The 12230-nt window shown below is 37.4% G+C and overlaps 1 protein-coding gene across 6 annotated transcripts in view; it reads right to left on the reverse strand.

Annotated features, from left to right (window-relative positions):
- Nucleotides 1-12230, reverse strand: part of GOLGA4 (golgin A4) — a 128948-nt gene that overhangs the window by 93422 nt on the left and 23296 nt on the right. For all 6 annotated transcript variants that reach the window (XM_039237203.1, XM_039237201.1, XM_039237204.1 and 3 more), the window contains one exon: nt 9359-9424. In XM_039237203.1, the coding sequence (XP_039093134.1) occupies nt 9359-9424 (66 nt within the window). The remainder of the gene's footprint in view (nt 1-9358; nt 9425-12230) is intronic.

The raw sequence follows: 12230 nt of genomic DNA on the forward strand, positions 1-12230 counted from the left end.
GCTCAAAACAGATACAAGCAAAATAACTGAACAAGAATTTAGAACAATAGTCATAAAACTAATCACTGGGCTTAAAAAAGGCAATGAAGACATTAGAGAAGCTATTGCTACAAAGACTATGGAGCTTAAAAATAGTTATGATGAATTAAAAAATGCTACAAATGAAGTGCATAAGTTGGAGGTGTCCAATGCACAGATTGAAGAGGCAGAGAGAAAAATAGGTGAATTAGAAGACACAATTATAGAAAAAGAGGAAGCTGAGAAAAAGAGAGAGAGACAGAGATAAACTGATCCAGGAGCATGAAAAGAGAGTTCGAGAAATGAGTGATACAATCAAACAGAACAATATCCGTATCATAGGAATTCTAGAAGAGGAAGAAAGATGGAAAGGTGCTGAAGGAGTCCTTGAACAAATTTTAGGCAAGAACTTCCCCAATTTGGGGAAGGAAACAGACATTGTTATCCAAGAGGCACAGAGAATTCCCCTCAGACGTAACTTGAATCGATCTGCTGCATGACATATCATAGTGAAACTCACAAAATATAAGGAAAAAGAGAGAATTCTGAAAGTAGGTAGGGATAAAAAGGGCCCTCACATACAAAGGGAGACCTATCAGAGCGGTGACAGACCTATCTACTGAAACTTGGCAGCCCAGAAAGGCATGGCAGGAAATCTTCAATGTGATGAATAGAAAAAATATGCAGCCAAGAATCCTCTATCCAGCAAGCCTGTCATTCAGAAGAAGAGATAAAGTCTTCCCAAATAAACAAAAATTGAAAGAATTCATCACCACTAAACCAGCCCTACAAGAAATCCTGAGGGGGCCTCTATGAGGGAAATGTTGCAAGGAACACAAGATACCACACCACCACAAGCATGAATCCTACAGAGAACACCATGACTCTAAACCCATATTGTTCAATAATAACACTGAATGTAAATGGACTAAATGCCCCAATCAAAAGACATAGGGTCGCAGAATGGATAAAAAACAATCCATCTATTTGCTTTCTTTAAGAGACTCATTTTAGGCCTGAGGAAACCTTCAGATTGAAAGTAAGGGGATGGAGAAATATCTATCATGCTACTGGAAGTCAAAAGAAAGCTGGAGTAACTATACTTATATCAGACAAGCTGCACTTTAAAGTAAAGGCAGTAAACAAGGGATGAAGAGCATTATATAATAACTACAGGGTCTATGCATCAGGAAGACCTAACAATTAGAAACATCTATGCATCGACTACGGGACACCAAAATTCATAAAACAATCACAAACAAAAACAGTTTTATGGATAAGAATGTGCTAATAGCAGGGGACTATAATACTCCACTTACAGCAATGGATAGATCAACTAGACAGAAAATCACTAAAGAAACAATGGACTTGAATGACACATTGGACCAGATGGATTTGATAGATATATTTAGAACTCTACATCCTGAGGCCATGGAATTCACTTTCTTCTCAAGTGAGCATGGCACATTCTCCAAGATAGATCACCTACTACGTCATAAAGCAGCCTTCAATAAATATAAAAGAAGTGAGATCATACCATACACATGTTCAGATCACAATGCTATGAAACCTGAAATCAATCACAGGAAAAAGTCTGGAAAACCTCCAAAAACACAGAGGTTAAAGAACACCCTACTAAAGAACAAATGGGCCAATCAGGCAATTAGAAAAGAAGTTAAAATATATATGGAAACAAATGAAAATGAAAATACAACAATCCAAACTCTATGGGATGCAGCAAAGGCAGTCCTAAGAGGAAAGTACATTGCACTCCCAGCCTGTTTCAAGAAACTAGAAAAAGTGCAAGTACAAAATCTAACAGAGCACCTAAAGGAACTAGAAGGAGACCAAGAAGAGCACCCCAAACCCAGCAGAAGAGAAATAATAAAAATCAGGGCAGAAATAAAAAAATCTAGAATCCAAAAAAAACAATGAACAGATCAATGAAACCCAGCGTTGGTTTTTTGAAAAAAGTCAACAAAATTGACAAACCTCTAGCCAGGCTTCTCAAAAAGAAAAGAGAGAGCACTCAAATAGACAAAAACATGAATGAAAATGGACTTATTACAACGAACCCCACAGAAATACAAGCCATTATCAGGGAATACTATGAAAAAGTATATGCCAACAACCTGGACAACTTAGAAGAAATGGACAAATTCCTAAACACACACTCACTACCAAAATTCACACGGGAAGAGATAGAAAATCTGAACAGATCCATAACTAGTCAAGAAATCGAATCAGTTATCAAAAATCTCCCAACAAGTAAGAGCCCTGGGCCAGATGGCTTCCCTGGGGAATTTTACCACACATTTAAATCAGAGTTAACACCCATTCTTCTCAAGCTATCCCAAAAACTAGATATGGAAGTAAAACTTCCGGACTCATTCTACGAAGCCAGCATCACTTTGATGCCCAAACCAGACAGAGACCCAGAAAAAAAAGAGAACTACAGGCCAATATCCTTGATGAATACGGATGCAAAAATCCTCAACAAGATACTTGAAAATCAAATGCAACAGCACAGAAAAAGAATTATCCACTATGATCAAGTGGATTCATTCCTGGGCTACAGGGTTGGTTCAATATTAGCAAATCAACCAATGTGATATATCACATTAACAAAAGAATAGAGAAAAACCATATGATCCTGTCGTTAAATGCAGAAAAAGCATTTGATAAAATACAGCATCTCTTCATAATAAAGACACTTGAGAAAGTGGGGATAGAAGGAACCTACCTAAACATCATAAAAGCCATCTATGAGAAGCCCTCAGCTAACATCATCCTCAATGGGGAAAAACTGAGAGCTCTCCCCCTGAGATCAGGAACAAGACAGGGATGTCCACTCTCACCACTGTTGTTTAAAATAGTGCGGGAAGTCCTAGCATCAGCCATCAGACAACAAATGGAAATAAAAGGCATCAGAATTGGCAAAGAAGTCGTCAAACTTTCACTTTTTGCAGACGGCATGATACTCTACATAGAAAACCTGACAGACTCCACAAGAAGCTTACTAGAACTGATCCATGAATACAGCAAAGTTGCAGGGTACAAAATCAATGTACAGAAATCGGTTGCATTTTTATACACCAACAATGAAGCAACAGAAAGAGAAATCAGGAAACTGATCCCATTCACAACTGCACAAAAAAACCATAAAATACCTAGGAATAAACCTAACCAAAGATATAAGAACTATAGAAAACTTATGAAGGAAATTGAAGAAGACACAAAGAAATGGAAAAACATTCCATGCTCATGGATTGGAAGAATAAATATAGTTAAAATGTCATTACTACCCAAAGCAATCTACACACTGAATGCAATCCCAATCAAATGCACCAGCATTCTTCTCAAAGCTAGAACTATCCTCAAATTTGTATGGAATCACAAAAGATCCAGAATACCCAAAGTAATATTGAAGAAGAAAACCAAAACAGGAGGGATCACCCTCCCAGACTTTAGCCTCTACTACAAAGCTGTCAACATCAAGACAGTATGGTATCGGCACAAAAGCAGACACACAGACTAATGGAATAGAATAGAGAACTCAGAACTGGACCCACAAATGTATGACCAACTAATCTTTGACAAAGCAGGAAAGAGTATCCAATGGAAAAAAGACAGCCTCTTTACCAGATGGTGCTGGGAGAATTGTACAGCAATATGCAGAAGAATGAAACTAGATCACTTTCTCACACCATACACAAAAATAAACTCAAAATGGATAAAGGACCTGAAAGGGAGACAGGAAACCATCAAAACCCTAGAGGAGAAAGCAGGAAACAACCTCCTTGACCTCAATCGCAGCAATTTCTTACTTGACACATCCCCAAAAACAAGGGAATCAAGAGCAAAAATGAACTAGTGGGACCTCATCAAGATAAAAAGCTTCTGCATGGCAAGGGAAACAATCATAAAACCAATAGGCAACTGAAAGAACGGGAAAAGATTGTTGCAAATGACATATCAGGGCTAGTATCCAAAATCTATAAGGAACTCACCAAGCTCCACACCCAAAAAACAAACAACCCAGTGAAGAAATGGGCAGAAGACATGAACAGACACTTCTCCAAAGAGGACATCCAGATGGCCAACAGACACATGAAACAATGCTCAGCGTCCCTCCTCATCAGGGAAATACAAATCAAAACCACACTGAGATACCACCTCACGCCAGTCAGAGTGGCTAAAATGAACAAGTCAGAGAACTCTATATGTTCGCGAGGATGTGGAGAAACGGGCACCCTCCTACACTGTTGGTGGGAATGTAAACTGGTGCAGCCCCTTTGGAAAACAATGTGGAGATTCCTCAAGAAACTAACAATTGAACTCCCCTATGACCCAGCAATAGCACTGCTAGGAATTTACCCAAGGGATACAGGAGTGCTGATGCATAGGGGCACATGGACCCCAATGATCACTGTAGCATTCTCAATAATAGCCAAAACATGGAAAGAGCCTAAGTGTCCATCAGCTGACGAATGGATCAAGAAGTGGTTTATCTATACCATGGAATACTACATGGCAATGAGAAAGAATGAAATCTGGCCATGTGTAGCAACAGGGATGGACCTTGTGGGTGTTATGCTGAGAGAAATAAGTCAGGCAGAGAAAGACAGATACCATATGCTTTCACTTACAGGAGGATTAGGAAAAACTTAACAGAGGACTATGGGGGAGGAGAAGGGAAAGAATAGTTGGGGAGAGGAAGGGAGGCAAACCATGAGAGACTCCTGAATACTGAGAACAAACTGAGGGCTGATGGGGGTGATGGCATGTAGGGGAAGGGGAGTGATGGGCATGGGGGAGGGCACTTGTTGGGATGAGCACTGGGTGTTATATGGAATCTAAGTTGACTATAAACTATGAAAGAAAAAACCTGCCAGGTCCTATCACAAAGTATAAATATATCAGAATTTGGTTATCAATTCTACTGTTGAGGGACCTTTGGGGTAATTCCAATATAGGCAAACTTAAATAAAGTGGTATAAACATTCTTGTAAAAAAAAAAAAAAGAAGAAGAAGAAGAAGAAGAAGAAGAGATTGCCTCTAGGAGGCAGAAGAACCATAAAGGAACGTTCTGGGGTCTTGATAATGTTCTGTAATCTCTGTATGGGATTAGCACACAGTTTTAGCATACATGTTTATTAAAACTCAGTTGGTGCACACTTGAGATCTGTATGTTTCATTTTATGTAAAATTTACCTCAAAAAAGAAAACTAACTCCTAGCAGAAAAAGGCAGTAAGCTCTTTGATATCAGTCTTACAGTATTTTTTTGGACCAGTATTGTTAGGCAGGGGTACAAAAGCTAAAACAAACAAATGGGATTACATCACACTAAAAAGCTTTTTGCACAGTGAAGGTAATGATCAAAAAAAGGAAAAGGAAAAGGCAACCTACTGAATGGGAAAAGATATTTGCAAATCATACATTTGATTAGGGACTAACATCCAAAATACATAAAGGACTTACACAATATAAAAAAAGATTTTTAATGGGCATAGGACTTAAATACACATTTTTCCAAAGGAGACAAGCAGATCGCCAACGGGCATGTGAAAAGAACATCACTAACTATCAAGGAAATGCAACCCAAAGCCACAATGAGATTTCACCTCACAGTGGTCAGATCAGCTATTATCAAAAAGACAAAAAACAGCAAGTGTTGGTAAGGATGTAGGGAAAGGGCTCTCTTGTGTACTGTTGGTTGGAATGGCAACTATTGTAGCCACTGTGGAAAATAGTATGGAGGTTCATCAAAAATTAAAAATAGAACTACCATACAACTCAGCAATTCCACTTCTGGGTATTTATCTGAAAAGAAAAAAAAAAAAAAAGGATGAAAACACCAACTCAAGGAGATGTATATATCTTCATGTTGACTGCAGCATTGTCTACAATACCCAAGATATGGAAGCAACCCAACTGTCCTTCAACAGTTGAATGGATATAGAAAATGTGAAAAATAGAGGTAGAGACAGAGACAAAGATAGAAATTATAAGAATATTATAGGAACACATACATAAGAATATTACTTGGGGAACCCGAGTGGCTCAGTCAGCTAAGCGTCGGACTCTTGATTTCCGCTCAGGTTGTGATTTCAAGATGCGTGACATAGAGGCCCGCGCTGAGTTCTACACCATCAGCGCGGAGCCCACTTGGTATTCACTCTCTCCCTCTATCTCTGCCCCTCCTCCACTCGTACACACGAGCACAAGCGCTCATGCTCTCTCTCAAAATAAATTTTTTTTTAAAAAAGAGTATTACTTAGTCATGCAAAAAGAGTGAAATCTTGCCATTTGTGACACGGATGGACCTAGAAGGTACTATTCTATGTGATATAAGTCAAAGAAAGCCAAATGCCATATGAGTTCACTGATACGTAGAATTTAAAAAAACAATACAGATTCATAGATACAAGAAATAAAGTATTGGTTACAAGAAGGGGAAGGGGCTTGGGGAGGCAGGCAAAATAGGTGACAAGAATTAATAAGTACAAACTTCCGGCTGTCAAAGAAAGAAGTCAGAGGGATGCACCAGACAGCACAGGGAACATAGTAATATTGTAATAATTCTGTATGGGACAGATTCTGGGGATCTGTCCTAATCTGTCCCCCCTAATCATGGGGATCAGTTCCTAATGTACAAAAATTTCAAATTACTATGATGTATACTTGAAACTAATGGGGTATTATATGTCAATTATTCTTCAATCTAAAAAAAAATCTAGCGGAGGTAATTGCCTTTTAATCAGACAAATTACCTAAAGTAAATTTTCACTGTGACTCCTTCCTATAGAACCTCTAGGCTGTGTGCCCTTAGTAGCTATATATGTAATTATGCCACTACTTAAACCTCTGGACTAACTAGTCAGTTTCATAGCAAGGTCCTTTAAATTTTGATTTAACTTGAGATTTAATTCTTACATGTGGTAAGAATTCCATTCCTCTCTCCTCAAATTAATTAAAGAATTAATAGTTTTTTAAAAATACAAGTATTGAACTCTGGTTAATGATAGACATGCTAAAATATTAAGGGGAGGATAATACAGCCCGCGACTTACTCTGAAATGCCATTAAGAAAGTAAAAATGGAGGGGCGCCTGGGTGGCTCAGTCGGCTGAGTCTCCCACTTGGCTGAGGTCATGATTTCACGGTTCATGAGTCTGAGCCCCAGTCGGGCTCTGTGGTGACAGCTCAGAGCCTGGAGCCGGCTTCAGATTCTGTGTCTAATCTCTCTCTCTGCCCCCCACCCCTCAAAAATAAATAAATGTTAAAAAAATTAAAAAATAAGTAACTTTTTAAAGTAAAAATGGATGGAGGGTTAGACAGAAGAATGTATACACAGACAGATTTGTGATAAAGCAAAGTACTAATGACAGAATTTAGGTGGTAGGTATACAGATTCTCACTTTAAAGTTCTATTTCTCTGCATGTTTGAATTTTTCATAAAATACTGTGTTGAAAGCAAAAATGGAGCAAATGCTTATTAAATCATTGTACTGTGTGCCAAAATCGACTGAGTTACGTAGGGTGTTCAATCCAGGAATAAGGGGGTCACAGGCAGCTGTACTTTATACTCTATTCTTGGGCTTGCTTTATATCATCTCTTCTTCTACCTTGGGGTCAACTCTCTGATTTTCTGCTCCTGTCAAGATGCCCAACCACAGTAAGCATTCCACCCCCTTCCAGGATATACATTATTCCCAGCTTGCTAACAACAGCCAACAACCAACTTATCAGAAATGTGTTTAAAAATACAGACTTCTGAGTAAAGGCATCTGCTTGTCCTAAGAATGAAATGAGATCATATATATAAAATGTTTAGCAATGGCTGACACATAGTAAATACTCAAGAACTACTACTTTATTATATTTTTGAAAAATATTTATATTTTTAAAGAAAGTTCCAAGCCTTCAGTAGGCTTCCTGGGTATCACCCATGTTCATTCTTCACCTTAATTAAAACTTAAATTTCTCCTGAATGTGTTAATAAAGCTGGTTCTCATTCATTCTAGTTTTTGCATTTGTAACAGTATTTAGTCTTTTTAACTATTCTATAAGAGAGGAAAATATGCATTCTAAATAATATTTTTAAGTAATATCCATTAAAGATCACTGGATCTGTCCAGTACCATTTAGATCAGTGCCTCCAAATATTTTACCCCTCCTTCATGGCACTTCTAGAAAATGATGTAGTTGTAGAGGGTTGGAATAGTTTAACCAGGGAGGCTGACCAGGGACTTGGACTATGCCCAGAACCTGACCAGCTCCCCCAAACAGGAATACGGCACTCAGCTCAGAATCCGTTCATGGAGTTTGTGAAGCTATAATCTGTATCTGTGCTAGACCTTACTTTAGATAGTTTAGTCTACATAATTTAGTTCAGAAATCATCTAGCTCATAAACTGCCTACATATATACTCCATCCAGGTTCACAGATTAGAGGTGGTTTTGCACTACATTAGAGACTGCTAAGAATAGCCAGGCTAATGATAATATCCTCACTGAAGCCAAAGTAAGCAAATGTTCATCTCAGACACTGCTGCCATAATGATGTGTTTAATTTAATGATGTTTAATTTTTTTCTTTCGTTTTTGGAAAGAATCCAAAGATTGTCACTTGGCTGTACACCCCATATGACCTTTTAAAATCAAAGATAACACATGTTCTCTAGTAGTAAATTATTCTGCATTAGAGCAAACTTTAGAATAAATCCCATTTTGTCCATATCCCCCGCCTTCCAAATTATGTAACTCAATATGCCTTTCAAGATAAACTGTCCATAATCTTTTATAACTATAAAGTCATATTCTTTATTTTCACAAAGTTTTCTCTTTAGTGCCATTAACTTTTAAAATGAGTAACATGGGGCGCATGGGTGGCTTAGTTGACTAAGCGTCCGACTTTCGCTTAGGTCATGATCTCGCGTTTTGTGGGTTCGAGCCCCGCGTCGGGCTCTGTGCTGACTGCCAGCTCAGAGCCTGGAGCCTGTTTCAGAGTCTGTGACTTCCTCTCTCTCTGACCCTCCCCTGCTCACGCTGTCTCTCTCTCTCTCTCTCTCTAGAAATAAATAAAACATTAAAAAAAATTAAAATAAAATAAAATGAGTAACAATGTCAGGTTACATAACTGCTGTATATACATGCATAATTTTTATTTAAAACTGTTTCCAAGAAAGCTTCAACAAACTTGGATTTACCATACATATACATACTGTATCAAATGTTTGGACATCACTGTTTCAATAGAAAGCCAAATGCTAATAATATATATTAACCAAGACTCTGAAATGACTTGCTATTTTTTAAAAATAACATTAGTAACAGACCTGAGGAGTGGTTGGTTCACTTCCATTAACACTGTCGGGAGATCTTGTGGCTTGGATAGATGCATTCTAAGAAAAACAAAGAAATATCATTAAAAAAGGAACAGAAACTTAAAACTGTTAAGAACAAAGGCCAAGCACCAAGACCTATTAGATACATTTATCAAACAAGATTAGTTCATTTATTAGAATGTTTTCATGCAAGGCAAAACTAGTATGGTGAGTATTTAGAAAATTTATTTTGCTATATGTAACTAAATAGCAAAGATTAGTATGTAGAAACATTTATTTTAAGCTAATCACATTCCTCTCCCCATTATAATGTCCCTAGTTTTTTCCCCCATGACAAAATTAACAAATAGCAAAATTCATTCAAATAGACAACTATCCAGAAAAAGGGGCAAGGTTAAGTGTTCCCTATGACAAAATAATACTCAAAGGTTTTTGGGCTAAGACTTGAAAAACATCTTTGTAACAAGAAATGGAATTCCTCGTTCCTCTGAGACCAGTAGTCTAAATGAAATTGTTATGGCAATTTTCAGAAAACTTCTAATTAAAAATATCTTCTTCCACATACGAAAGCTTTTTGTTTTGTTCCGTGCTATGACGAATGTTCTCAATTAAGTGACATTCTACTGATTAAATCAGACTGGCATAGGTTCCATGATAATGAAGGAGATTCTTTGAGACTCAACATTCTATGCTGCATTCATGATACAGTAACCAAAATGAGAGTCTTAAAAGTAGCTCATGATAAAATAACTTCTAAGTTTTAAACAAAGCATTAGTGTAAAGCCTAGCTACTATGTTTCAGGAACTTTGTAGATTTTTAAATAAGACATTTCCTGTACAGCTGACCAAGATAAGGTCAAATAACTGAATATTCTTTTTTTTAATGTTTATTTTTGACGGGGGGGGGGGGAGTGCAGAGAGAGAGGGAGAGAGAATCCCCTACCCACCCCCTGGATACAGGGCTCGATCCCTCGAACCATGAGATCATGACCTGAGCTGAGATCAGGCATCAGACGTCCAACCAACTGAGCCACCCAGGGACCCCTGAATGTTCTGAAATGCGAGTGGAGACGGCACTCAGCTTTGCAAGTGTCCTCAAATTTCTCAACTCTGATCAGGTATTTGACACTACAAAATTTTTAATTTTGAGGTGTGATAAATGTATTGTGTTATATAGTTTTAGTCATTATCTTTCAGAAATATATACCAAAACATTTAGATGGAATAAGGTTTCTGAAATTCGCTTCAAATAATCCAGCAGAGATGAGGGCGGGGGAGGGAGGTGTGCATGCGTGGGGACAAGTGTGTGGGTATGATAATAAAACAAGACAGCTGATGATACTGGGTAATGGGTATGTGGGGTGGGACCCTCATACAGCTATTGCTACTACTTCCACTTTTGTAATATGTTTGGATTTTCACTAAGAACTACTGAAATACGTTCTCCCTCTCATATAAAAAGAGTTACTAGTCCAAGACACTTCCCTTAGAGTTATATTAGGGAGAAAAGTTGGGCAAACATAACTTTTATCTTCCTGTTCTCTGCCATTTCAAAGAATTACAAGCTGTATATATGGCTATATTTGTGTAACATGACAATGCTTTCTGGCCCTAAAAATATACTACACTATACACTATAAAACATATTTTACAGAGCTCAAGAAGTCTCTCAGTCCATATATGGAAAATTAATAGACAGTTAAATTATGGAGAAAGGAAATGAAATGATTCCATAAAACATTTAAGTCGGGATGAAGAGTGGCAAGAGAGTCTATATTCTATTTTAAGTAAACTACCTGACATGTGATTGTGGTCCATACAAAAAGCTATTCCATAATTGTCTGACCTATAACTTTTAAAAACTTTCCCTCCCTGCAAACATATTTCAATATATGTATTACATCATATATCTAAATAAACACAGCTAGGGAAAGCATTGTCGTGTTACTCTGTACATTTAAATTAGGAATCTATAGAAACAAAGTTAAAGATTTGTCACTACCTGTAATATCTTCATTTTTGCCCAGCAAACTCTCGTTTACTTTTCAACTTTCATATGTAGCTTCTTTTATGAAGTTTCATATGGCTTGCCTGAGGGCTAACACATTCCCTATGCCTGTCTTTTCTTCTATGAAGGCTTAACTCCTTTGTATTTTAAGTGTATGTCTCTATACTAAACTATTCTCTCTCGGAGGGCAGGAACTTTGCACGTTCATCTTGGTGCCCAGTACTTAACTTTCCCCTGACTAGTGGTAAAGGTCTGGCATACGCTTGTCAAATCCTCATGCACTTCCTTCCACTGAAAAAGACTTCTGAAGTCCTTCTCCCAGAAAGGAGCCTGAAGAACTAGCTCAACACATGTCAATACTGAACTGTCAACAATACTTTCTCCTAGAGACAGTTCTTAGGTAATAGAACAATTCTTCTAGTCTAAAGTGCATTTAGCACACACAGGTTCCCAGCCAGATTTGTCTTCATCATGTTTTGTTCTCTCTTTCAACAACTATTTGTTGACTGCTGAGCACTAAGGATACAGTAATTTTTAGAATTTGGCATCATTTTTCAAAAAACTAAATTAAGGAAAAACAAACAGCTGGTGAACTCATAAGTAGACCCTCACTAAATTTGTGTTCCATTTGTTATTTTGTTATAGGTTATGCTATGATTTCCCTTTGTTACATGGAGAGAAGTTTTTATCTGGACAAAATTTAAATAAGAAAAGAAGACTTTTAGTCTGCTTCAAGTAGTTTTACATAGTTATAATTTTATTTTATAAATGTATAAAATATACATATTTCAAAATAATCAGCATTTTTCACAATAGAACAGGTACTTAAATTACTTTTATGTTTATGGAAGTGGG

The sequence above is a fragment of the Hyaena hyaena genome, unplaced genomic scaffold (assembly GCF_003009895.1).
Source record: "Hyaena hyaena isolate Hyena2069 unplaced genomic scaffold, ASM300989v1 scaffold_121, whole genome shotgun sequence".
In the NCBI taxonomy this organism is placed as follows: domain Eukaryota; kingdom Metazoa; phylum Chordata; class Mammalia; order Carnivora; family Hyaenidae; genus Hyaena; species Hyaena hyaena.